At 53.6% G+C, this 27,483-nt stretch overlaps 1 protein-coding gene across 11 annotated transcripts; it reads right to left on the reverse strand.

Annotated features, from left to right (window-relative positions):
- Positions 1–1,349: 1,349 nt before the first annotated feature.
- TAL1 (TAL bHLH transcription factor 1, erythroid differentiation factor) lies at positions 1,350–17,320 on the reverse strand. 11 transcript variants are annotated; one of them, XM_042997032.1, is made up of 6 exons: positions 15,707–15,785; positions 13,908–14,063; positions 10,121–10,558; positions 8,646–8,740; positions 4,701–4,907; positions 1,350–4,579 (listed from the first exon to the last, which is right to left on the reverse strand). In XM_042997032.1, exons 3-6 carry the CDS (start codon positions 10,555–10,557, stop codon positions 4,356–4,358), a joined length of 963 nt encoding a protein of 320 aa, XP_042852966.1. In that variant the 5' UTR covers position 10,558; positions 13,908–14,063; positions 15,707–15,785; the 3' UTR covers positions 1,350–4,355. The 11 variants fall into 11 exon arrangements, with proteins under 11 accessions (XP_042852966.1, XP_042852958.1, XP_042852962.1 ...); XM_042997024.1 differs by lacking the exon at positions 15,707–15,785 and adding an exon at positions 16,784–17,320 and having other exon boundaries at positions 4,371–4,907; XM_042997028.1 differs by lacking the exon at positions 15,707–15,785 and adding an exon at positions 16,536–16,774 and having other exon boundaries at positions 4,371–4,907.
- Between the last annotated feature and the right edge of the window lie 10,163 nt (positions 17,321–27,483).

A 27,483-nucleotide genomic window follows, 5' to 3' on the forward strand; every position in this document is an offset into this window, starting at 1 on the left:
ATGGAGTCCCTGCCCTCTCCTGGGAAAGATCCTCCTGGAAATAGGTACTCCTCCTTTCCCATTCTCCTCCTCCCCAGATGCCATCCTCACCAGAGCCTCAGCTATCACTGCATTGGTCTTGGCTAACCACTTCCTCGACCCCAAACCCCCTTTCACTATAGCTTCTAAAATGTCACTCTCTTGCTTGCCTGAACATGCATCTCTCTCTCTCCTCCACCCCCTCTCTCAGCACCCAAACTCCCTTCTCCTGCCCCAGGACTAAGTCTCCTCTTCCTATCTTCCCAAAGGCTTCCTTGCCCTGGGCCAAGGAGATGCATACTTGGGAGTCTTCTAAAAGCTCAGGAGCTTCCCTACAGGCCAGAGTTTGACCCTCAAACTCTGCATGGCCCTGGCCCTCCTAGATTATGGTTGGAAGCTTCCTAGGACAGGTGCAGCCAAGATCAAAGCCTGGCAAGATGAGCAAGGCTAATCCCAAAGGAGCCAGAGTCATCCAGGGGCCCCTTGAGTTCCCTTCTGGGCACATCTTTTTTCCCTTCTACTAATCACCTTCTAATGTGCTGTAACTTCACTGTATCAACACCATAATCAGCATATTTAATATGTGTGTGTGTGTGTGTGTGTGCGCGCGTGTGCGCGCGTGTGCGCGCTTACGGTCTCCTTGCTAGAATTCAAGCAACTCAAGAACAGGGATTTTGGTTTTCTTCACTGCTGGATCTCCAGTACCTAGAATGATACCTGGCCCATTGTAGGGCTCAAAAAACACGACTACATGGAAGGATTGGTACTCCACTGGAAATGCTAACCCACTGAGGTCCCTGAAGTTCCAAAAGTCCATATGCAGAGCCCTCTCTGCCCCCCGAACCCAGAGTCCCCGTCCGTCACAGCAGTTCCATTCCTAAGCATCCCCTCACTGATCACTTCTCCCAAAGCCTCAGCCTGTCCCTGATCCCCACGTGAGACTTGCACCCCCCAATCCTCGAGAGTCAGGTATTAGAGCTGCAGCCTCCATGGAGTCATCAGAGCACCTGGGACCATCCTCTGGCGAGACCTTAATCTGTCCTGAACTTATGAGGAAAGCCACTCACTGCCCCAGCCATACAGGCTGAACCCAGCACACAGAAGAGGCCACCTGCGGGTGGCCCTGCGCCACAAGTACAGGTACACAATGTTCAGAAGAGGCCCCCTCTGTGAGGCCTGGGAGAGGGAAAAGAATGGAACCTCTAAGTGGGGGAGCCTCAGGGTGGGATCATTCCACCCCGAGGGAACAGCTGAGTCCTGGAGGTCCCTCTATATCCAGGGAGACAGACTCTTGTCAGACCTTTCCTTTTAATGTCCCAACTCTCAGACCTGGGGGTGCAAGATCCAAGTACAGAGTCCAGGCCCCTTTGTAAAACTTTTATTTAGAAATCTTCCCAATATATCCTTATATATATACACACATCATCACCACAAGGGTTTTGTCGCTAAAGAGTCACGCCCACAGTGTTGGCCTCCCGGCTGTACAAAGGTCAAGGTACCCGGAGCGGTTACTCCCCTTCTGCAGAAAAATGCAGAGACCAACACAACTCATCACGTACAGTACAACATTGACGGAAAGTGCTGGGCCCGCCCACAGGGACAACGCGCTATGTACAGGGGCAAGGGCAAGCCTTTGGTGGGGGCCACGTACCATTGAAATCACAAGTACGAGACCAAACCAGCCCCAAAGGCCAAGATAGTTGTCAGCTGACTACAGATGCTGTGCCCTCTGTTCTGTTTTCGGAATAGGATAAAGGTTGTACCATCTTGCCGTTGCCACCACCAATAAAAGCATGTGAATTTTCCTGAAAAGATGTGAATCCCTCCGGTCATTACAATCATCTCTCTTCTCCACACTTTTTTTTTTCCTTTACATTCCTTCCCTTTGCAGAGATACAATTCTTGGAATGTTGCCATCTCTTTACAGGTGAGGCAGAGGAAGAAGAAGGGTATGCTGGGTGGGGCGGGGGGTGCGCAGTTGGACATGAAAATGAAAATTTTGGATCTTCTGTAGGTCTTGCAAAGACATGAAGCCTTACCATTCCCTACCCAGGCCAGTTTGGGGAAGCTGTATTACATTTTACATATTCCGCCCGTGTCTTTTTCCATTCTTACTCCTGTGCCTCCCCTTGGAAGGAAATGAAAATGAGGTCAATCTGGAGAAATGTGGACAATCAGGATAATTCAGGCAAAAGTGGTTTGGAACCTAGATTGCTCAAATGCTATGCAGTCAGGCAGGCTGGCCCACTGCCCAGGCCCTGCACTCAGGGTGAGAAACCCCACTGCAGCAATGATACTGAGGGCAGAAGGGTTCTTTCTGGTTTCAAAATGCTACTTTCATGATTCCACTCAGTCTACACCACAGCCCTAGGAGACAGGCCAAACCAGGGTGTTTATGAGAAACTGACATTGAGAAAGGTAACTTATCCATATTGTCTGAGAGAGGAGGAAGCCAGAAGCTTGAGTTCCTGATAGAATGTGTGATCATCTCCTAAATCGTCTCCACTCATCCATACTGTGGCCACTTTTCACTCCCAAGTCAAATTACTCTGCCAGGAGGTAAATAGAGTCTTAGGACCTAGGACAGGGGCTCCATCTTTAGACAGATGGGATTCCTCACAGAAGCTTCCAAGTACTGGAAAGAAACCAATCCTAAGTTCACCAAAATAGGATGTTGGGGGTCTTAAATGGATGGAGAATGGTACTATAAAGGTTACCATGTTCCCCCCTTACTCACAAACTGGACCCCACAACTTAAGAGGGGAGGGGAGGGAGCAGGGATCATGCCATCTGCATTCGGCTGTGCTCAAGGTCCTTCACCACAAGGGATTGTTTTCCCTCTAACCCCAAAGGCAGAGCCTGGTGGGAGATGGCTGCGGTGACTTGAGGGTACAATGACAGGTATATAGGACTTGGGTGGAGTTTGTTCCATGGGCTTGGAATGCATGTCACAGGCAGGCCTGGCCTTAAGAAAACCATGTCCCACCATCTGGATTGACACAAGAGATCAACAGGACAGTGGGTCCACTCTACAAAAAAATTCTTCACTTTACAAAAGGACTTGCAGTAGTAATTCTTTAAAAGATGAAGGATAAGGGTTTGATTTACAAAACTTTCATGTACAACTTTTGGAGGGGGACACTCTTATTGCAGTAAGCCAGCCTCCCATACACACCCTAGGTGACTGAAAGCTGTATAACCGAGGGGTGTTGAAGATTCTGCTAAGTGATTGTGCATATGTCTGGGTCTCAGCCAGGGCCTGGTCTCTGGTCTCTGGATTTCCCATGCTCCAGAAGGGGGCTGGCGCCTGGGTCCTATCAAGACCTAAAGATCCCACCAGTAACTGAAGTCAAGCAAAAATCCCAAATGCCAGAAATTCATAGGACAGGGTTTGTGCTCAATTGAGTTCAGAACACAGACCAGACCATCAGCAAGCAGACTTCCTGGGGGTGAGAAGGTCCCTCTGAGTATCTGCGAGGACACACAGATGGGGCTGTGCATCCATTGTCAGCACAAGCACATGCCCATCAGCACACTGGCATTCGTTCACTGTACAAACAGTGATGGGGAGCTCAGAACACAGGCAGGAAGCTCTGAGACACCATCGGGATGTGAACCCACAGCCCTAAACAGCTCTTGCTCAACTCATTCTAATCACTTTCCCTCTCTCTGCCTTCACATGAGGCCCAACAGGGCATGCTCCCAGCTACAGACTCGGTCCCCACAGCCACAAGGATTAGGAAGGCAAGTCTCAGTGGGGAGAAAGCAGACTTTGATCCTGGGGCAAGAGTAAGGGCTACTGGGTTTTCTGACCCTCCGGCCCAGCTAGTCAAGAGCAGGCTGTCCACTGGCCATCTTCTTCAACCAGGCCCTGAAGAAGGCACCTCGAGGCTTGTGACTCTCTGCGGCAGCTGGCAAGCTGGGTGGACCAACATGGGCCTGGGTGAAGATGGGGCTCACCCAGAAATGGGCAGCTACCAGGTACCTACATATTTGGACGGGGTGGCCACACAAGCCACTCCAGCCAGCTTGGGAGGGGGCTGAAGGCAAGGCAGAGGCTGCTGGATGCCCCAGGGGAGAGCCGACAACCCCAAGTCTCAGCAAAGACGGGGGGTCCCAAGCTCCAGGCCAAAAGCAGTGCCAGTTGAGCTCTTTACTTTAAAGTCTTAGGGATTTGGGGGAGGGGAAGACCGTGCCGTCTTCATAAAAAGTACCTACCACTTTGCTCCATTTTTCTGTTCTACCACTGAGTCAGGAAACAGGAAAGCCAGCCAGGGCAGTTAGGACTTCCCAAAGTTCAGACATCAAGGAAGGCTCGTCAAGTCCACTGCCCTGCTTCAGAGCTGCCCAATCCTCACCCCACCTGCCCCAAAGCCCACGGTCCCAGAAGCCTGAGGCTGCCCTCCTGGCCGGTCCTGAGTGGCCCCGGCCCCATCACCGAGGACCTGCTCCATCAGCGGCTGGCAGCATGGCAGGATGGAGGCTGCGGGCCGTGTGCTTGGGTGCCGGCTCTTCTGTGTAGCTGTCCGGGCTGGCGGCCCCATCCAGAGAGCTGCCACAGCTGGAGTTGGGGGAGAGCACGTCCTGCAGCAGGTCGTCTGCAGGTGCACCGCCCCCTCCCCCACCGCCTCCTCCACCAGCCCCCACCACGGGGTCCTTGCCAGGCTTGGCCCGTTGGGTACCCTCCTCCTCCTGGTCATTGAGCAGCTTGGCCAGGAAGTTGATGTACTTCATGGCCAAGCGGAGGATCTCATTCTTGCTGAGCTTCTTGTCTGGGGGATGTGTGGGGATCAGCTTGCGGAGCTCAGCAAAGGCCCCGTTCACATTCTGCTGCCGCCATCTTTCTCGGCTGTTGGTGAAGATGCGTCGCACGACTTTGGTGTGAGGACCTGGAGGTAGGGGGACAAGAGTTAAAACGGTGAAATGGAGGTGCCCCAAGGCACCTTCTCCTGTGGGGAAGAAGAGAAACCAGTCATTGGGAAACTGGGGAAACCCAGAACACCTTCCCTTCCCTTTTACTTAGAAAACTCCTATTCAGCTTGTAAAGCCCAGTTCATCTGTTTCCTCCTCTCTGAGGATTTCCCTCCACCCCTTAGGACAGACCTCACCAACCATCACGGCCCTCCAACCCCCTGATCTCCATTACTTTTGATCATTGCTGTATGTGTCTATGCTTGTTGCCCTGTCTGGGTTGTGAAACATTTGAGGACAGGGACCATTTGTCATTAATTAATTCATTCATTCATTCATTCATTCATTCATTCATTCATTGTGCCAAGAGGCCATACCACATTAGTCAGAAAGACAAACTCTGGAGCCAGACTTTCCGGGATGATTCCTGACTATTACTCACTAGAGAGTGACTGGGCAAGTTACTTAAACTCCCCGTGCTTTAGCTTCATCATCTGTAAAATGGAGATAATACTAGCAACTGAAGTCACAAGATTGTCATATGGATCTAACAACGAACACAGGATAAAGTCCTTAAGACAATACCTGCCTCAGGTAAAACATTCAATAAATGTCAGCTATTATCATCTAACCATCAGTTATTTACTAATAACCAGGCACCAAGGAACATGATGAACAAAACAGACAGGGTCCCTGCCCTCATGGAACTTCCATTTTAATGGTGATGACAGATGATGAACAAGTACAAACAAATAACAAATGAACAGGAAGCAGAATGTAATAAAATATGGAAAGGAGCCACTACATTTAGCTGAGGTGGTTGGGGATGGCATACTGGAGAAAAGTGACATCTAGAAGGTAAGAACTTAAGGCTAAACAAGAGCCAGCAGCCACAGGAAGGGAAGAGGGAATGCTATGGCAAAGGCCCTGAGCTGGAAAATGGCTGAAGCCAGCCTGGCTAATCAGTGTGCTTGTGATCAGAGTAGGCTGAATCCAGACCCCATAAGTCTCTGCAGTCAGGGTGGGGACTTTATACTAAGGGTGATGGAAAACCCAGAGCAGGGGTTTGGTAAATGTTTGCTAACTGATCATGCTGGCAGAAGGGGGAATGGCGTAGAGAGCACAGACAAGAGGGAAAAGGGCCCACCCACCCTGTGGGCTCTCTCCCCCAGGAGAGGAGTGGAGAGACAGCCACGCACAGGCACGGCCTGAGGCTCTGAGCAGGTGTCTGGGGGCTGCCTCAGTCTCTCCATGTCTACAATGCACTGATTACAGACTAGACCAATTTCAGACTGTATTCACGTACTAAGACTTGTGGACCAGTAGCAGACACCAGCGTGCATGTATTGAGCACCTATGGTGTTCAAAGCACTGCACAAAATATCCAAGCCTGACCTGGGATGCCCAAAGCCAGAGAAAATAGAACAGGGCCCTGCAAGTGTTCCTGAGCTCCTGGGCTGAGGTGACCGCTTCCCTCCCCAACACTGAGGCACACAGCCAAGCTCCCAGCAGTCATCAGGAAGCTCTGTGCACTGAAGGAACTCCCAGACCTGGGATATTTGTTTGCCCTCTTTGATGACCCCTAGAACCAGACCTCAGAATGGGGAAACTTGAGTAGGGGAGACGAGGAGAGGAAGGGTCAAGGCATCACCTAAGACCCACTGCTCATTCCACTGAGACTGAGGCTGGGACAGCTCATCCATGCCAGCACTTCCAGCTTCATCATCTGTCTCTCTTACATGCACGTGCACACACACACACACACACACACACACACACACACACGTATACACACATGCACACATACACACACACGATATTCTCTCAGAGTGGATCATTCACTCCCTGCCCACTGTGCCTCTGAAAGCTGTCTTTCTAAACCCCAACAAGCCCCAGCCCAATGCACTCTTCGCCAAAGGCCAGACCCAAGCTGGGAAAAACAGCACTGTGCTGGAAGTCCTACCCTGGGCTGCTGCGGAGGAAATAACTCCATGTTCTTTGGCCTCCAGGCCAGACAGAGGGGTGTCCCTCAGCTGTGACATAGAGAAGACCGTCTCTGCTGACTGATCTTTAGGGAGCTCCTAGGTGAGGAGGGGCATTATAAGTGCTGTCACAGCTACAGCTAGACAGAACTCCAGAAGGAGCACCTACCCTGAGCCAGGCCCTAAAAACACTTTACCCCATTGTACTCTTTCAGCAATCTGTAAGGAAGCAATTACTCTCCCCACTTCACAAATGAGGAAACTGAGAGCCAGAAAAGTTCAGCAGTAGGAATCCACATCAAGTCCTGACTTTACACCTCGAATTAGTTCCACTTCTTTGGACTCTTTCTGGTTATACCTTTGACTTCCAAGTCTCATGGACAGATTCTGCACCCCACACACATACCCTCCTCTCACCTCCATTTCTGCCTATTCCTCGCTGGCACCTTCCCAGAGAACCTCCCACCTCTCCACACCCTCCTCTTCCCCCAGTCTGTCCATCCCTCTGCACCCTCTGACTCTCCGTGGCCAGGTACTGAGTAGGTGCTCAGTAAACGTTAGTGACATTTATGAGTAATGGTTTCCCTATACGTCTGTGCTCCCCCCAAATCCTCACCCTCTTGCCCCTCTCCTCCTTCCTCTCTTTTAAGCCTGATTCTCACTGCTTCTGCCCTCTGCCGAAAATGCCTCTTCCCTGGGGAACTTCGGGACTGGTTCTGCCTATTTCCTGTTTGGTATACCCACCTCCCCTCTCTAACCTAACAGCATTGACACGTCATCACCCTTCCCTCTTGGACCTATACCCCATATCCCAGGCTGATCAGGTCTTATGAAGCCTGTTCCTTGTCCAGACTCTAGGCCCCCTCCCCTCCAGAACACCACAGAGGACTCCTCTCCAGAGGCTCCAGCTCAATACATATCCCTCTTACTGGCTCCTTGAATAAACCCAGTGTGGCTTCAAGGCCTCAGGTGCCCTTCAGTCAGGCTGAAGCACTGGAGGCTCCAGGGATTGGCTCCAAGTCCTGGGCTCTGGAAGAGCCTGCTCTCCTGCCCCCTGGTGTTGGGTCCCATCTACCGCATCAGATCAACACTGGGGAGAGGGAGGGGATACTCCAAATTTCCCATTCATCCAACCCCTTCCCCCAAGTTAAGTGCCAAAGATTACTGGGTAGTTCACTGTAGTAGTGCCAAGGACCTTCTCGGGGAATCTAGGATGTCAGGAAGGGAACTCTAGGTCTCAGTTCTGGGTGTGGAACGGAGACGAGATGGCCCCACAATATAGGGTCCTGGGACAAGGCCCTTAAATGTGCAATTCCAGGCAGGGAGCAGACTCCAGACTCCAAAAAGGACTTGGGAGCTGCACGAAATCCCTGAGGGGCAGCGCTTAGAGGCAGGGAGCACCACGTGTTCTGCCCTCCGCCTGCGATTCTTGCCAGGGGTTGGAACGGAGCTACAGTGGGAACTACAACTGACTCCAGGGGTTTGGGCTAAATGCCTCAGTGTGTCCTCAGCACCACTTCCCTCTTCCCAGGACCATGAGGGTGGCCCCCAGCCCCGCCCATGACTTCCCCTAGTCCCAGGTCTAGTTGCAGGGTGAGGACTCGGCAGACTCGGGTTCCAAGGCAGCCAACCCAGCTATGTGAGACACTCATGGAGTAGTGCCCAAGGATCCCACCTTCAGGGGGCTCTAAGGAGCATGAGGGATGACACAAAGGTGGAAGCAGGTAGACTCACCATCAGTAATCTCCATCTCATAAGGGGAGGGCCTCCTCTTCACTCGGTTGTTGGTGGCGAACATAGGGAAGGCATCTGGCTCCCCAAAGAACCCACTGTGGGAGGGAGCAGGCAGATCACAAGATCACACATAGGTGGAGGGGAGAAAGCCTCCTCAGCGATCCTCCCCACGTGTTCTTGAGCCTCCCACCACCCTTGGGAAAACAAGGGGGCTCCTGCTCCCTTCATACCTGAGTTTGGAATAGAAGGAGCATCACACACACACCCAAACACACTCACAGAATGCTCCCACCCTCTCTCCCCGGTGAGACAAGCAAGGGGAGGAGGGACCATACTCCCACACACCCCTCCCCCCACACAAACGATAAGTGAACACATGGAACAAATGCAATAATGAACACACACGCAACTCACAGGCAGGCATACTCCCCTTCCCGATACAAGCACAGGATCCCCAGACACCTCCCCTCCCAAACAGGTACTCATACAGGCAGATGTGGCCTTCATACCTTGTGTGCTGTGCAACTCTAGCCCCTCACAAGGCACACCATCCCTTTCCCCCCAGGTCGCCCCACCTTCATCGGGGGTCCCATGGGGGCCGCCGACATTCAACAGAAAGGAAACCTTGACTCACCACTGTTTACATGCCCCCCCCCATCACCCACTCTGTGCTTTCCATGGCTTCTTTCTCGGGGTCTCCCACAGACTCAATAACTGGCCCACATTATCAACCCCTGCCTCATCTTCCTGTCTGCGCGCCACCTCTACCTCTATCTCCCCGCCATCTCAGTGGCCCCAGCAGGAAAATGGACACCCTCACACCGAGAGGGGTATACACCGCGTCGTCCCCCCCCCCACCGCCGCCCTGCCCAGCCCGGCCGAGGGGCAGAGGGGCTCAGGAGGGGCTCAGGAGGAGAGGGAGGGATCCACTCCCCAGATGCGCCCTGGAGCAGTTTCCGAAGAGGGAACCCTCTTGCAACGACCATCAGCTCCGTATCTCTTACCTGTCCACTGAGGGCTGCAGTTTCCAGAAGAATCTCACAGCGGAGCGCATTCAGACACATTCTTGCCCGGTACTCACACTCCAGCAGCTCCCTTTGGGCCACTCGCCACCACGCACGCACACACTACCAACACCCAGCACGGCCAGCGCGCTTCCACTCACTGCGGGCCACATGCCTGCACGCCCGAAGGCGTGGACCCCTCGCGGGCTCACGCACACCCACGCAGGCCGCACACGCACGGGGTACGCCACCCCCGGCCCCGCGCACACGCACACTCCCACAAAGGGCTCCCGTCTGCTCGCGCACGGGCTCCAGCGAGCAGACTTTTCCGCCCTCGGGTCTACTACTCCCTTCCCTTCCTGCGCTCCCGCCGCTAAGCGCGGTCGCTCCGAGGGGCATAAGGGGCGCCCCGGCAGGATGCTTCCCGGGGTGCCGCCCGCCCACCCCGTCCCCTCCCGCCGCGGCCCTGACCTGCCGAGCGAGGCCAGCGGCTGGCTGAGGCTGTAGAGCAGCGCGCGGCCGGGGGCGGCGGGGGCCGCCAGCGCGGGTGGGCTCAGCTGCACCATGCGGCCGTCGCCGGGCAGCTCCGCGGGGGCCGAGGCGGGCGCGGGCCCCGGAGGTCTGCACAGCTCGGTGGTGGGCACCCGATGGCGCGCTTCGGCCGCCGCCGCCGCGTCGCGGCCCTTTAAGTCCCGCGCGGCGCCGCCCCCACCGGCGGGGCCGCCCCCCGGACCGCCGCGCGCGCCCAGCTCGATGACCGGGGGCTCCGCGGGGGCCGCGCGGCTCGTCTCCTTGGCGACGCCGTTCAGCAGGACCAGGTGCGGAGGGGCCATGCGGGCCTCGGCCGCGTCCCGTCCCTCTAGCGGGGGGTCACTGCGGGCCGCCTCGCTCGGCGGCCGCTCCGTCATCCTGCGGGCAGACAGACAGACAAGCGGACGCCCGCTCTGACAACCGCCCCCAGCCCACCGAGGGGTGGGTGAAGGGGGTGCAGGGCTCAGAGAAATTCTCGCACCGAGACGTGGGAAGAGGCGGACCAACTTAGCGCCACGTGGACACACGCCCTCCCCCGGGGCCTGAAGGCCCAGCGGGGGGCTGGGGCAGGAGGGAGAAAGTGGGGGGGGGGGGCTCTGGTTTGGGAGAAGGGAGAGGGGCCTGGGAGACACAGAGACTGAAGAGATGGAAAAACACGACAGGCATTGGAGGAAAAGGAATACAGCCAGCGAAAGAAAACAGAAGGGGGAAAAGGAAGGAAATGTAGAAAGAGGCGAGAAAGAAATACCATCTTGTCCCCCTGCTCAGGCCGCAAGGGAAGAGGAGGGAACAAATCCCCTGACCATGTTCTTCCCGCCCCCCTTTTGGTTTTGGCGGGGAAACTGTGGCGCGGAGGTGGGGTGCTTTTCCAACCACCCTCAGCAATACCCGCCCCCAGCCTGCCGCCCGCACACGAACGTCCAGAAACCTGGGAGGGGTGCAAGTAGGGAACTCAGGGAATGGAGGCTACAGGGCCTGGGGTCCACTGTGCCACAGCTGGCAGCGCTTCTTGCTCTCCTTTCAACACATATGCACCCCCCTGCAGGGGTTGTCTGTCTGTAGTAAGCAAATACACCGTGTATTCTGGGCAACTGCTGGAAACCCCGGTGGCCCTTTACTCCCACCGAGACCAGAGATGAGACACTGAGAAGGAAGAAAATGATCCTAGCCCTACCTCCCGCACACTCCGCCTCCTTCTGCCTAGCTGGACTCAAGTGAGGTGAGGTCTGGAAGGGAGGCTTGGCTGAAGGGCTATGGAGCCTCAGCATTCAGAATGCTCCTGAGGCCACCGGGGTCTAGGCTCCCATCTGTGAGCGGGAAGAGGTATCACGAAGGCCCTTGAACTCTTCCATCCCCCTCTCCTGCCGTGGTGTTGTCCTCTGGGAAATGGGGGCAATACCTCATTTATGCATTTAAAAGCACCTGCAAATGCTCAAGTAAACATTATCCGGACCATCCAGGGGAATGCCTTGCCCAAGGTCACATGAACCTATTGGCCACAGAGCCACAGAGCGGGACCAGAACTTCTATCTCACTCTGTCTGAGCTATCCTCCTGTGTACCCCCTCCCATGTATATCCCTGGGGCTGAGGACACTCCTTCTCTTCTCCACAACCATACACCAGGGTGACCACAGAGGCTCCACTCCCCACTAACACTGACTGGGGGCCTTCCACCGCCCTGCTTCGATGCCAATAGAGCCAGGCTCCCGAAAGAATGAAAACCAAAAAACCATGAGACCCTGGGTCTGCAGTTTGGGGATGCTTGTGAGTTCTTTTAATAAAATACATATATAATCAACCCAACAGGCTTCATAAGATGTCCAAAAGAAGATTTCTGCTCTCTGAATTAGACGGTTGGGATATTTTATAGCAGAAAATACACAAAAATCCAATTCAGCCCCAACCAGAGGGCATCTAATCACTCGCGGCAGCCATTCTGCCACTGCACCGCTCCGGACAAGAGTTGGCCTGGGAAATATCCTCCAGCTCCAGAAGAGAGACCCGACCTTCTGAAACCTCTTCGGGGCTCAGCAAAATTGCCACCAGACACACAAGCTGATGGAGAATTGTCATTCAGATTGCACTTCTGCACTGGGTCTGCCAGCTCCAGGGGCTCACCCCGGAGACAACAGAATTCCCCAAGACCTGGTGTACATGAGCTGCAAAGGCAGTGGGTTCACAAGGCTTCATTGGAAATGAGTTTACAATTATGGCGGAAACAATAGATCTGTATCCACAGAATGGGACTGCCAAGACACTGCAGCCACTAGAAATGCACCAGAGGTATACCAGTCTGGTGTTCCTGGTTCCCCTGCAGCAGTGAAATGCACCAGTAATATACCATCCTGTGGCAAAATACACAACCCCCAAGGTGCTGGTTCCCTACCTTACTGTCCCCACACACCGTTGTGTGCCCAGTGACACGTGCTTCAGCCCCAGCTTCTAACCAGAGTGACCAACGGTGCACACTGCAATCACCAGACTGAGTTCAAGCTCTCCTTATGACACATTTATACCCTCTGATTAATTCTGAGGCTTCATGTAGGCGCGGGTCCCCAAGGGGCAAGAGGAGCACATATTCCAGATGAGTTGACTCTGGCCCCAAATGCCCTCCCCAGAGGCCTATAAATATCTGTATCTCGGAGGCTCCCCGTGAGAAACCTTTGATTGGCCCCCAGGGTCTGTGGCCGACCTCTCCCCGCCCATCCCTGGACCTTAGGAAAACCCGGCAGGCTGTTCTGCAACCAGGATCACCCATGCCAAGGGTCCATGCTCCAGAAGCCAACAGCGGACTCATAAGCACCTCTGGTTGTAGGAGACTAACCCCAATCACTTGGCTTTGGTTAAGATTACTGAAAGGAAAGCCCGAGTGATTTTTACTTTGTTCATTTGTTTTTATTTGGGGAAGACAAAGGAATGGGGAGAAGCTTTTGAACAGAATCGCACTAGACTATTTTGACCATTACAACTCCTCTGTCTTTGTGCGGCCCAGAACCAGCTCGCAGCCCCCAACACCGGATCCTCATCTCCTGTTGCCAGATGGCCGCAACGTTTCCGTTCGAGTCTGAACAAGGCACGGATCCCAGGAGCTCCTGGGGGGCAGCAACGGGGTCTCGGCAGCTCCCAATTCCGGGCAGGGAAAATTTCTCATGTGAAAACAGCCTCCGCTGGTACCTGGGGTAAGAGCTAGCTTCCTGCCCTTCATATTGCACCCACACCCGAACGAACCCCCGGGGGAGCCCCAAGCCTGCGCTGCATTCACGAGAACAGAACCACATTCCCTGCTACTACCAGAGTGGAGGAGTGTTCCAGCGCCGCTCCGCTCTAGGCCTCAGGCCCCGGTCAAGGCCCACCGGAGTTGGGACTGCACTAGCCAGGATGGCTGGGCCTTCTTCCTGCCAGCGGCCCAGGCACACGCAGCCTGCGCCACCCAGAAATAGCTGCCCCAGAGTTAGGAGCCTTGTGAAGCAAGCATAGGACCAGGACTGATGGGAGCGGCCTGGGGGGCTAAGTCCAGCTAGGTGTTTTTACCCAGGATTGAAAAAAGAAAGGGTCCCGCTAGAAACCACAGAGGCACGGATCCCGGATTCCCAGCTCTGGGCTCGTCCTCCCCTCACCCAATCGGAGACCGGACTGGCCTCTGTCCTGAGCCTCCCCCACCCCAGGCCGGAACCCAAGGTCTTCCTGGACACTGTTGCCACCGATAACTGTTCCCCCAAAACTCACCTGGGGCATATTTAGAGAGACAGGCCCCTCTGAATAGGATCTCCACTCCGCCGGAGCTTGGCGGGAGCCAAGGTCCAAGTTGTGGACTGGGGTCTTTGCTTTCCCCCTCTCTCGCTGAGAGACCAGCAGTTAGGCCACGGTGTGGTCCTGGGCAGTCTGCCGCGCCCAAAGCGAGTTTCCAGGAAAGATGGGGGTGGAGAGAAAGAGGGAGGGCGAGAGGGAGGGAGAGAGAGAAATGGGGGTCAATGGCTGGGAATTACCTCATGTCCTCGGCCGACCAGCCCAGGGAATTGCAAACAGCTTTCTGCCCCCAACTTGCAGGTGCTTGAAGCCTCCCCCCAATCCCCCTTTAAAAAGAACCCTACACCTGACCAATCAGGAATAACTATTTACTCCAACAACAAAAAAAAAACGAACTCTCCACAGACTGCCAGAACATTTTCGGGCCCTCCAACCGGGATGTCTGGTTCAGTGCGGCCAGCTGAGTTTGTTTTCTAAGCACTGACGTGTCTATGCGGTTGGCTGGCTTGGGAACCCGGGTCAGGCCCAAGCAGCAGCCACAACGCCTAGCACGGGTGGGTGGGAAATGTGTGTTGGAAAAGGGGATTCCAGTCTTCAGACCCTGATCTGTGGGGCAGAATCTCCAAGGCCCCCATTCTCTCCATGTCCACCTCTAGCCCAAAGTGAAACCAGAACCCAATTCCAAAAGCTACTTTCTCAGAGAAATGGAGTCAGAACAGCACTGATCCAAGAGAATGGGGGAGGGGAGGGAGAGATATCTTGATCTATCTAGGTCCCCTCTTTTCTTCCTATTGAGAAAGAAAGAAAGAAAGGAAGAAAGAAAGAAAGAAAGAAAGAAACACAGGCAGCCCCCGTCTTCCTTTCAACCATCCCCACACAATGATTTTCAATTTTTCAGTGTTCAGACTAGCAGAGTAAAGGAGAATTCTAGTAATTCCTTGCAGCAATAAACAAGGCAAAGGGAGGAAGGATAAACACAAATCCAATACTGCTTCCCAGGGTGTAGTGTAGTGAGATTTAGGCTGCTTTTTTTTTTTTTCCTCCGAAGGGTTTTAATTTGTTTTGCCTAAATTGTCCAGTTTATGATTACACATCGAAGCCTTGGATTAATTCCAAAGGACTCTTTTTTTACCCCAGCTTTGGTAGAAATACAGGAATAATTCTTCCCTGCAGTTTCAGTCCAATGCGGGAGATTTTCTTTCTCCTCTTCTAATCGAAATGGGGGGAGGGGTGGGAAGAAGGGAGAATTCACTCATTCCCGTATCTTAGGTTGGGTTAATTTTTGCTTTATGACAGAGTCTGTGTGTCCGTCCCTCTCTCCATTTTCTCTCCCAACCCCAAGCTCAGCAACTTAAAAAATAGAGCGGGGGGGGGGAGGGGGGGGGAACGGCGCTGCTTTGTTATCGCTCCAAAGAAGCTAAAAGGGACAAGCCGCTTCGCTTCTGAACGATTACTTTAATTAAAAAGGATGATGATGACGATGAGGATGAGGATGATGGCGACGACATCAGTAACCATAATAACTGGCAAAACAAAATCCATTTTTTCGCAGCGAGGGCAGCACTAACCCCATCCCTCCACAAAGCCTGGCCTGGGTCACCGACGCGACGTGTACCTGACCCACGCGGCAATGTCGTTCACCCGGGGAGGGGATGGGAAAGTGTTCTTTGGAGATTATCCCGAGGGTCCCCACCCAAGGCGCGAAACCTGGAGAATGCGCCCATTGTCTTTTCCAGGCCTCTCCCGCAGACCCCGGCGGAGGTACCCGCGAAACTGACCAGAAATGGATGAAGCCTGGGTGCGGCGGAAACCGAAGCCGGCGGCTACCGGCTTGAAGGCGCGGGCCTTGGCGAGCGCTGCTCAGCTCCGAGCCTGAAGAACCTCCCACTCTAACAAACCCCTCGAACACCGGGGCACAGGCTGGCCTCTGGACAGAGCAGCCGCCGACCGGGCTCCGTCTGCCCATCCAAGCCGACACTGGCTTCCGAATACATCATAATTTGGAATAAAATGTGAAATCCCTCTCCCCGCCCCCTTGCCGCCTCCTCAACTTGCGGCCCCATCTCCTGCTCGCCCTCCCCTCCACCCCCCAGCGATTTGCAAATGCACTTCTAAAGGACACAAGCACACAACCCAGTATGGACAGGACCACACACGGTCCAGCCCCACAGAAGGAAAGCAAAGTAAACACAACCCAACACTGCCCCGCAAGTCGACATGGTCGGGCCCGCACATTGTCCAACGCGCCACAACGAAATCAGTCCAACGCAATCGCTCACGGACAGACAACTAAGGTAGTCAGGATCACACACGCCCGACACAACGAAACCACCCAAACACAATCGCCAAGGCCACACAACCCAACACCCAGAGGCAGACCCGTGTCGAGAAAGCCAACGAGCATAACTGTATACAACGATGAAAACGCAGAAGGGCTTGAAGAATCCAAATCAACAACCCAAAGGGCGCGGACACCATCACCCTCGGACACACAGCCCATCGCCTGGGAAGACCACACTCGGAAGAAGTCAGCATTGCCGACGGCTCACACACGCACTCACAATCCCACCGCATGCACACAACCACCAAGAAGAAATGAAAACCAACCACCGCCTCGCGCATTTCTGTATATTGCGTAAGGAAAAAGGGGAAGGAAGGAAGAGAGTCTCCGTGGCGGGAGGGGCGGCGGCGGCGAGCGGAGGGCGTCCGTGGAAAATGCCCCCCATCGAAAGAAACCCAGGGAAAAGGAGCGAAGACCTCTTCTGCGAGCGGGGGGAAAGGGAGAGAGGAACTGACGGGGAATTCCGCGGGAGGCCGTAGGTTGCCTCCCACTAGAAAAAGGCCAGAATGCTCACGTTTTGCCGCTACGGGGGGACGCGTGTGGCCATTTTGAGGCCTGGTCCTCAGTGCGGAGGCCCGCCCCCGCCCCCCGTCGCGGTCCCCCGCCCGCGCGCCCAGGCTCCTCCAGCGACGCGCGCTAATCCCCGCTCACGTTCTGGGCCTCGTTAGCATGGGCCGAGGCGCGCCGGGGCCGTGTGCGCCGCCGAGATAAGGCACTGCCGCGGGTCCGCTCGCCCCCGATAAGCGCCTCGGCCATTATGGGCCAAATGATTCATTTTAATTTGGCAATTTCACCGGAGGGAGCGGGGACTGGTTGCGCGGCGCTGGGACCGGCTCCGGAATGCGCCACGGAGAGAGTTGGGCGCGCGGTCTAGGACTCGGCGAGTCCAGCCCCATTTCTGATCCCGAAGCCTCTGGGGAACCGGGCTCCCCGCAACCTCAGTCCCACGGCCTTCGAGACACCTTTCTTCAGCGACTCTCATCCCAGCACCCCGTCCCTACCTCCGACACCAAAACCATCACTCCCAACCCTTCCCCGGCATCCATTCTTTCTCCAGTGTCCTAGACACCCGGATTTCAATGGGCAGTTCCTCATCCCAGGAAGCTCCCAGCACCCACCCCCACCCCCGGCCTCCCACCCCCTTCAGCCCTGGCTCCTTTCTGCTCTAAAATGGAGCTTGCTTGCCTCCCGTGGCATAGACTGAGCTCACAGCCGGGGGCTCTGTGGAGGCAGAATTGCTGTCAACGGAGCGATTTAAACGTCCATTCTGCTTGAGTTCCAGGCTGAGCCCAGAGCCCCGGAACATCCCATCCCTCATAATATTTTAAACAATTTAATCCTGCTATGAAGCGCCGTTCTAAGCACTCTACACATACAAATTCCTTTCGTTCTCATAAACAATGCTGGTGCTATTACCATCCTCCATTTAGAGATGAAGAAACTGTGGCACAGAGAGTAAAAGAAACTTGACCAATGTTACACATCTGGTGAGTGGTGGAGCCTGGGTTTGAAGTTCATTTGGCACCAGTGTCCACCTGGAGCCCAGCAGATGACGAAAAGCAGCCAGAGCCTAGGCTGGGATGACAGATCTGGGTTCAACTCATTGCAGGGACCAAGATCTTAGTGTGGGGTAGAAGTCTGAGTTCAGCGAGGAGTGGTGACTGGGGCTCAGCTCATGGAGGGCATCTGGTTTCATTCTTTTATGGTGGAGGGGAAAGCCCAGGTTTAAATCTTGCAAGTCGCTTGGCTCCGAACCTCTGTTTCCTCTTCTGTAAAATGGGGAGATAATACCTACCTCCCAGATTTGTTGTGAGAATTAAATGGCCTTTAAAAGGTAGTTGTGAGAACAGTAATCTATGGAACCCTCACAGCCCAGAGCCCAGGATGACATCATATGCACTTGCATGGCAGTTCTGGTTATTGTTACAGACAAGGAAATTAAGGCACGGAGAGATGTGACTTGGCCAAAGCTCACTGTGAACCCAGGAAAAGCTGAGACCCAAACTCAAGTACCTAGTTCCCAGTCCACAGGTTTACCCACCATGCCAGGATGCTTGGTCCTCCCAGTAGCTCTGCTTTGGAGCTTCTTTTGCAGCCTGAAAACTGGGGAAATCCCTTCATCTGGTCCCGGACTGAGTCCCAGTCAAGGACAGTGCCCAGAGTCTGGTCACAGTCTGAGTACTGGCCCCTCCTTGCCATCAAGATGACTCTCTGTGAAGATAGGGTCAATTCAGTGTAGGCTGTGGCCTCTATCCCTCCTGTGCTCTCTGGTGGAAGTCAGGGCACCCTGTGCATACAGGTAACTTTTACAGAATCTCCTGAGAGAAGGACCATCCAAGTTCTGCGAAAAATAATTTAATTCTTGGACATGTCACAAGGCTTCCCCTGGCCCAGCCATTCCAGCCTTCCACAGGGACCCTGAGGAGAGGCTTCTGGGGTCTATTAGGCCCGATCTCTTGCTCTCTCCCCATGGCTCCAGCCCTGCCTCACCCACTATTATCACACCGAATCCCCCCTTGTGCCTCAGCTACTGCTGCTCCTTCTGCCTTATTGGCCTTCTCTTGTCTCCTCGCCTTTCTCACGATTCAGCCTTTTGGCCACTTCCTCCCTGAAGCCTCCCTGCAACGGGGCTGGATTTCATCTCTCCTCCTCTGGTCCCCATTGCCTTTGCTTGACTGCATCACTTAACTGAAAGCGGGGGACTCCTGTAATTCTGAGTTCCAGAAGTCAGTTCGCTTCTCTGAGCCCCTGCAAATAGGTGCTGGCCATTCCCCTATCAGAAAGCCCCGCCAGGGAATGCTTCCCTGAGAAAATGATGCCTGGACGGAGAACTGACAGTGAGATCTGAGGGTGGGTAGAAGAGTGAACATTGAGAGCCTTCTGCATGGGCCAAGGGCTGAAGCGGAAGAAGGGCTTTAGTTTCATGCAAGGAACAGAAAAGGGTCCGTGTGGCCGGAACAAGCCTGTGGCCAATTTAAAGGATTTAGGAGGAGAAACATTTTGTTTATTTGGTTCTGGGGGAGGGGGTGCATAGTGTCCTAAAAAGGATCAGATCTGCATTTCTAGAAAGCTCTTTGGCTGCAAGGTGACGAAGGGGTGTGGGGGGGGGGGGAGGTAAGAAGTGGGAAGACCAGTTCTGACACCAAGGCAGTGGTCCAGTGGGAGGGTGGACTAGGGTGCCGAGGAAGAGATGACAAGAGGCAGATGAAGACGACCTCTATTTAGGATACAAAACTGGGTTTGTACCCATAGGGTTTGGGGGATGAGATGGAAGCAGAAATCCAGGACCCCTCTGGGTTTCTGGCTCTCCTTGGCTTAGACGGTGGTGTTATTCCTGGAGATGCGGGCCTGGAGGCCAGGGAGCATGGGGAGAGATTCTGCATTTGGTTTCGAATTTCTTGAGTTTAGGTGTCCGGGGCAGCTACAAGCTGTCGGATTCTCCTACCGGGCATTAAATGACCCCGCTAGGCTGTAGGGAAGGAACACAGGCGGCAAGGCTTTCGTCAACCCTGTGGCAGAAGAGTGTGCCCAGGTATCCGTGGCAGGGCGCAGAGGTGACGCTCACCACCGCCTCTGTTCGCAAAGCTCGCAAAGCTCGAGATTCTGACAGTCTGGCAGCCATCGCGGACCTGCCCCAACCCCCGCCCCCAACACCCCCGCCTGAAGCGAGGGGGTGGGGGGGGCTCGTGACGTCTACACCCTCCTCCCCTGCCCTGTTTCCGACGGTCGGTGGAAAAACGGAAACTGCGCACTGAGCAGGGCGCCGCCTGAAATAGCATCTGGTGCTTGTCGGTCAGCGCTGTCCGAGCGTCCAGGAGCGAGTGACGCGGCCCGCGGCCCCGCCAGGAAATGCCACCCCTCCTCCGCGTGCCTGGAGCAGGGGCCTCGGGCGGGCAGGAAACCCACAGCGCCCGGGGTTGGGGTGGGGAGCGGGGTAGGGTGGAGGGGAGGTTGGGACCCAGACAGGTCAGTCTGGAGTCTGGTCCTGGAAGGGAGCGTCCTGGAGAGAACAGCCTCGCCAGGTTTGGGGCCTGAGGCCGCGGTGGCCACTCTCCGACCTGTCCCCTGCCTCCACCCCTACCCCTACCAAAGGCTGGGCTCTTCCTAACCCCCAAATTTGAGGTCTTAATTTTTTCAAGCGTTTCAGCCCACTCTGTCTCTGGGTACTAGCGGATCTCTGAGCTTTCTCCCCTGAGCTTGTCCTCTGGAGGAGTGCAGGGTGTGTGCGCTCTGGTGGACAGCCAGGTTTACTTTCAGTGCATTTATGTGGAGGCACAATGTGCCAGGTACTGCCCTAAGCACTTCATAAGTATTAATTCAGTTAATCCTTCCAACAACCCAGTGAAGTCGGGGCTGCCCTCATCTGCATTTTGCAGGTAAGCAACTGAGGCACAGAAAGGTTGAGCAACTTTGTGGAGAACACCCCGCTGGTAAGTGGTAGAGCCAGAATCCGGGCCCAGGGCAGTCAGGCTCCAGGCTGTGCGGCTTCCAAGGGCAGTCCTGAGTTCCCATCCCTGCTCTCTCACTTGTCAGTAGTAGCTTTGTAGGAAAGTGTCTCAGTCTCTGTGCTCCACTTTCCTCATCTGTAGAAGAGGGGGTGATTGTTGTCCATACATCATAGTGTTCTCATCACAGGGTTATTTGTAATGGTAAAAACTCCGGGGGCGCCAGGGTGGCTCAGTCGGTTAAGGGCCTGACTTGGGCTCAGGTCGTGATCTCACGGTTCATGAGTTCGAGCCCCCGTGGAATCGGGCTCTGCTGACAGCTCAGAGCCTGGAACCTGCTTCTGATTCTGTGTCTCCCTCTGTCTCTCTGCCCCTCCCCCACTCATGCTCTCTCTCTCTCTCTCTCTCTCTCTCTCTCTCTCAAAAATAAATAAATAAATAAACACTAAACAAATTTAAAAATAAAACCAAACTCCGACTTGAGGAGGTGACATCGTTTCCCCCCTCCACTTCCATGGGACCGCTGTCTCCATTTTGGCCTCCATTCCCTGCCCTGAAAGAACCCGCCCCCTGCCCATAGGTGGGGCTGAGAGGGAATGCCAAGCTGAAGGGTGGGGAGCGCCACCTGTATGCTGCCCAAGCCCAGCGTGGACACCACAGCTCCCACGGATGGAAAGGGCTTCACCCCAGAATTCCGCTTCTCGGAGTGGGCCGTCAGCACCACCTGGGAACTCATTAGAAACGCCAAGTCCCAGGCCCTGGGCCTGATGTATCAGAAACTCCGGGAGTGAGGCCCAGAAGCCTGCATGTCCACAGGACGTCCAGGGGATTCTGATGTTCACCAAACCCTGAGAAACTCTGCTCTAGTTTTACTGCTGTCCTCTGCAGCAAGGCCCACCCACCATAAAATAGTTGAATCTGTTAAGAAAGCACCGCGCTTCCTAGTGCTTTGAAGCCATGTCCCTGTCCCTGCCCCATGCTTCTGACAGGAGCATGCGGAAGACCAAGGCTGCTCCCCAGACCTGGAATGGTTAGTGCCTAAACTCTTCTGTCCTCACGAGGGAGCCGCCCTGCCAGCTCTGCCCTCAGTGGTCGCGCTCCCAGAGCTGTCAGAAAAGGAGAGGCACGGGTGCTGCGCCCAGCCCTCTAGGCAGCGAACGAACAGTTGCTGGTGGTCACTCAGACGGGCCCTGGGCCTTGGGTACACATAAATACTTGTGGGCAGGACCGCTAGACCGCTGAAGGGGGCTCTATGTCCTGAGCACCTTCTGCGTATGCCTGCACAGCTCCCTGTGTCTGCCTCTTCTCTGCCATGACACCCTCTACAATAACCCTGCCAGGCTGCTAGTGTGACCCCAGCTTTCAAGATGAGGAAACAGGCTCAGCTCTCCCGAGGTCACTCGGCTGGTCTGCAGCCACGTCGCCTTGGGCCCAAAGTCCTCTTCATGCCTGCTGGCTGTGATGATGCATTTGCTACATTGAGAGAACTTCAAAATCGTGGACACTTTGGATGGCACTGTGATATGTCCCGAAGTAAATCCCTTGTGACCCTAAAAAATAAAAACAAATAGCCAAAAACTCATGAAGAGGTGCTCAAGTTTACATTAGGGAAATGTGAATTCAAACTGCAATGAGATACCTGTGACGCACTGACTAAAATGGCTAAAATTTAAAAGACTGACACTAGCAACTAACGGTGAGGATGTGGAGAAACTGGAATTCTCATAGTTGAAGGGAAACGCAAAAATGACTCAAGCACTTTGAAGAACTCTTTTACAGTTCCTTATAAATATACAGTTCATAGGGACGCCTGGGTGGCTCAGTCAGTTAAGCGTCAGACTCTCGATTTTGGTTCAGGTCATGATCTCACAGTTTGTGAGATCGAGCCCCGGGTCTCAGCTCTTCGCTGAGCATGGATCCTGCTTAAGATTCTGTCCCTCTCCCTCTGCCCCTACCCTGTTAGGGCTCTCTCTCTCTCTCCCTCTCTCTCTCTCTCTCTCTCAAAAAAAAAAGAAAAATAGTTGATAGACATATACTTATTTGGGAGAATTGAAAAACATATATCCCCAAGAACTCTGGGACGCAATATTCATATAGCCGCTTTATTCATAACAGCTAAAACCCAGAAACAATCCAAATGCCCATCAACAGGTGAACAGATAAATTGTGGTACATTCACGCAACAGAATACTACTCAACAGTAAAGAAAGAACCAACCTACTGATACATGCAAGAATACGAAATCATCTCAAAAACATTATGCTCGGTGAAAGAGGACAGGCACAAAAGAGTATACTTGTGTATGATTCCATCTATAGAAAACTCTAGAAAAGGCAAAGCTAATCTATAATGGCAGAGTTCAAGTCAGGGTTGGTGGTAGAGGAGAGATGACAGCAAAGAGGCACAAGGGACGTCGCTGGGGATGAAAATATTCTCGGTCTCGATTCATGGTGCTGCTTACACGAGCGTATGTGTGTCAAAAGTCAATAACCTGTATCCTTCAAATAGGTGCATTTCATTGTGTATAAATCATGCCTCAGTAAGGTTGATTGCAAACATTTTTTTTTTTTTTTGTGGCCTGGCTTCGGTCTTATCCTGTCCAGGATGCCATCGCTGATCAATCCTGCACTGATACCCCTCACTCTCGCTGTCCTCCAGAGCAGGCCCCAGAGCCCCCGGCGGCAGTCTGACGCACGCTGCTTAGGGCCAGGCACACGAACAGCAGTAGCTATCTGGGGACATGAGAGGAAGTGGATTGATGGTGTTTGCAAAAGTGACAGACACATCTGCCAGGAAGTAGGGTCACTTCCTCTGACCCTCAGTTTCCCCATCTCTAATAGGGATGGGACGAGGGGACCACAGGATCTCTCTCCCTTTTATCTCTTATCATCTCTTTCAGTGTGCCGTCTCTATCTCCAGCTCTCACTCTTTGGGTCTGCTCTTCTTTCGGTCTTTAATCTGGCTCTCATCTGTGCCTCCTTCCTCTTTCTGGGTCTCCGCTCAGGTTCTTAGTGAGAGCTCCCACACCCCACAGGTACCCGGAAAAACAAGGAGCCCACTTCCCTGTCACATCCTAACAAGTCAGGCCCGACAGAGTCATAGCCGGTCTGCCAGCTCCTATGGGGTGACAGTGAGAGGGCGATGAAAAGGAGGGTGGGAAGGGAAGGGGAGGAGAGTTGTTTTAAAGGCACCATTAAGGAGACACATGGGCCTACCGGGCTCTGTCACACAACCATGAGTCGCCAGGAAAACCTCTCGTCTGCATGGCCCTGCGTGGCCTGGGTTCTGCGTGTCCAGCCTGGAACCCATTCCACAGGACAGGGCCCTAATGGAGTGGAAGAGAATACGCGATTAACTGTCTGCCCCACCAGGCTTGAGTTCCTCCTCAACTACTTTGTGGCTGGTGGCCCTAAGCAAGTTACTGCACTTTTCCCTGCCTCAGTGTCCTCATCTCTAAAATGGAGGTAAAAAGAACACATGATTCACAGGGTTATTGGGAACCTATGACACATATATAAAAAGCTGAGCACAGAGCTGAGCGCCGTCTCATAAATAGAAACTGTAATTTTCTTATGAGCCTCTACCCCACCCCGTATTCAGGCCTACAGATACTGAGATGGAAGAGAGAGATACAGTAGCAAGGATTACATGTTCTGCCAGACAGCGGTATGCAAAATGCTTTGGAGACCCAGGAGAGACTGTGTGTGTGTGTGTGTGTGTGTGTGTGTGTGTGTGTGTGTTGGGTATTCTTGCTGGGAAGGATCAGACTACACTTTGCAAAACTGGTGTTGTCTGTCTTGGACTGGGAGTAGCAGGGTCAGATGATGGGGAAGTGCGATAGCAGGTGCAAAGGCCCAGTGGTGGGAAGGGAAGGGTACATGTGGGGATGGTGAGAAGTTCAGTGTGACTGTCACTGTTATACAAAGGGGCTACACAAAGCGGTAGATGAGGCGAGCATGGTGGGCCAGGGCTATCCAAAATGCATGCCCACCCAGCTTCATTCATTCCTTTATTCCACACTTGCTAAGTGTCTAGCTTGTGCCAGACAATATCCTGGGTGCGGGGGTGACATGCTCCCCTTGCTTGGACAGCATGGTCTGCGCTAGGTTAAGAAATCTGGCTTCCTTCTCGTTCTATTCCTAAAAGTTGTGGTGGGAGAGCAGTCATCCACCCTCTCTGGAACTCAGTTTCCTCATCTGTATAGTGGGCATGGCCCCTGCTTATGCATTCATTTTAAACAAACACTTTTGAACAGTAATTCTGGGCCCCGTGCTGGCTGCTGGGGATGTGACAGGACTCAGAGCCCATCTGGGCTGCCTGCCAAGGCGCCGAGGCTTGTGCCTGCGAGGCTTGGGAGAATGCAGAGTTGCCGAGTGGATTAAAATATACATGGGCTGGGTACTGTGCTCCTCCCAGGTCAGTCCCACCCCGGTCTTGTTTCCCAGGACCATACACTGGGGCCCTGTTGCACTGGGTGGCAGGGGGAGGAGAGGGCGGGGTGCACACCAAGTAAATCTCCTCTAAGCAGAGGGAGCCAAGGGCTTTGGCTGCCCTGGGACTTCCAGGAGAGCAGAAGTTCCTGCCTCCAGCTTTTTCTCCTGTGTCCCTTAAACATCCCTCCAATATGGTGCCAACCACTATATCAGGGGGATTGTGTACCCCAAAGAGCTCCTCGGAGACAGGTCTGGTTTATCTATGCCCCAGCATATCATAGAGACAGAGTAGCAGCACCGCAATGGTATGTTGAAGGAATAAGAGTGACGGAACTGGAGAAAGAAATCGAGCGAGAGGGACACCACCCAGCAGGAACCTGGGCCGTGAACTTGGAGGAAGCCCAAACTGCCAGCCCTCCTGGTCCTAGAAACCAGCCACCAAGAAGGTGCAAGGGCACCCTGTGTGGCCCTCACCAGGAGAGAGGAATGGTTCCACAAACATACAAGCTGTGAGTCGCAGCCCCTTCCCGGGGCAGCCCAGGAAGTGCAGGCTCTCGCGGGGGTAGGGCTGCTGGACACCTGGTCTCCACAGATACTCTCCGTGCTGGGTGGAGAGGAGAGCACAGGCGGGGGCTTCAAGAGTCACAGTGCAGGGCCCTCCGGGTGATTCTGGGGGTTTGGAGCAAGTCACTTACCAGGAGTGACTCCGCTATGGTCCCTGTATCTGCCCCCTTCCAACCAGCATCTTATCAAGGTAGGAACTGAGCTTTATGAAACTGACACACATGCTTACTTCAAGCCCCTGCTGCTGCCGAGGGGAAAGGAGGAGGAGAAAAAGAAGAAGGAAAGGATAACATGGGCTCCGAAGCCAGACAGGCCTGAGTTCAAATCCTGACTTCACCTGTGTGACCTTGGGCACATCACTTTACCGTGGAGTCTCCATTTCCTCTCAGGGGGAATCCTGACATAATGCTCAGGTTAAGAGCAATGGCTCTGGAGCCAGACTGTCCAGATTTGAATCCTTGTTCTTCCTAGTGGCTGTGTGACCTCAGGGAAAGTTACTTAACCTCTCTGTTCCTACTTTCTAGCCCATAATGGGGGTAATAAAAGTATCCACCTCTTAACATTTGTTGTGAAGAATAAGTTAACAAATGTTAGAATAGGCTTAGAACAGAGCAGGTGTGCTCACTGAACTATTGTTATTACTTCACTGAGAACTTCTATGAGTGTTTGCAGGTGAACCCGCATGTTTGCTTCTGTCACTTCACAGGGCTATTGTGAAGTCTAAAGGAGGTCCGAGTAAGACTTGGATAAATATGGGCGAATATGATTTTGCACATGTGTGTCTGTGCACACGCAAGTGCATTTCTACAACAGCAGGGCCTAACGGTGCCTTTTCTTCCTCTGTTATGCTCCCCAGGGTCTAGCACAAGATATAGCAGGGACGTTCGGCAAACCTTGTGCCTGTGACTCTTCACTGGACGAGGGGATCGTACATGGTCCCTGACTTCAAGGAGTTCCCAGCCATGGGTACACATAACCAACACACAAGTTGGCTGTAATAAATCTGGAAGAGGACAAAAAGAGAACCGGAGGGAGGATTATGTAAAGTCAAAGGAGAAAAATGTCGCTTCCACAACAGGATTCTGGGAAGGTTTTCTGCAGGATGGGGAGGGGATGTGGGACAGAGTAGACTTTAAGCTGGGTTTTGAAGGATACACACAGGGTTTGAACTCATGGCGGGTTTAGAGGCAAATGAGCTGGGAAGTATGTGTGTATGCACAGACACTGCCTTTTTTTTTTTCTTCTTCATAGTATAAGGAGAAAAGGAAGGGCCTAGGTTATTGCTTGATACCTAACTTACTCAGATACCATGGCCTATGATAGAACAGTCTAGAGTCCTGAATTCCAGTCCCAGCTCTGTGCTTACTGAGCTGTGTGGACTTGAACAATCCCCTTCTCTTCTTGGGGTCCCAATGTCCTCATTTGTACATTGAGGACCCAGTGATTTCTGAGGACCCTGAAGCTCTGACACCCTCGAATACCTTATGTCATCTTTTCCATTGTGTTTCTAATTAGTCCCTCTCATCCTTCTGGTCCCAGACCACCCACAAAGAGGCAGGACACAGGGCTCTCCCTAAATCCATCCTTTTCCTGGAGTTCAGCCTCTGACCAGGAAGTGGAAAACAGGATTTCCTCTGAGGATGTTCTCTGTGACAGACAGTTCCGGTTTGGGGAATGGAGAGGAGATAGGGAACATCACCTATGCTTCCAAACTCTAAAAACCCCTTTTCGTGGGTTTGAGGTTTCTTTCCACACTGGACTTTGAGCTCCTT

This window comes from Panthera tigris, chromosome C1, assembly GCF_018350195.1.
Source record: "Panthera tigris isolate Pti1 chromosome C1, P.tigris_Pti1_mat1.1, whole genome shotgun sequence".
Lineage (NCBI taxonomy): Eukaryota > Metazoa > Chordata > Mammalia > Carnivora > Felidae > Panthera > Panthera tigris.

What these genes read in the sequence shown, in the direction of transcription:
- TAL1 (XM_042997031.1), bottom strand. Translation starts at nt 10,557, where the DNA reads ATGACGGAGCGGCCGCCGAGCGAGGCGGCCCGCAGTGACCCCCCGCTA. An exon ending in CCGCTGGCCTCGCTCGGCAG is followed by an intron (nt 8,741 to 10,120) that starts GTCAGGGCCGCG and finishes TCCCTCCCACAG; the next exon opens with TGGGTTCTTTGGGGAGCCAG. An exon ending in TGAGATGGAGATTACTGATG is followed by an intron (nt 4,908 to 8,645) that starts GTGAGTCTACCT and finishes CCCTACCTCCAG; the next exon opens with GTCCTCACACCAAAGTCGTG.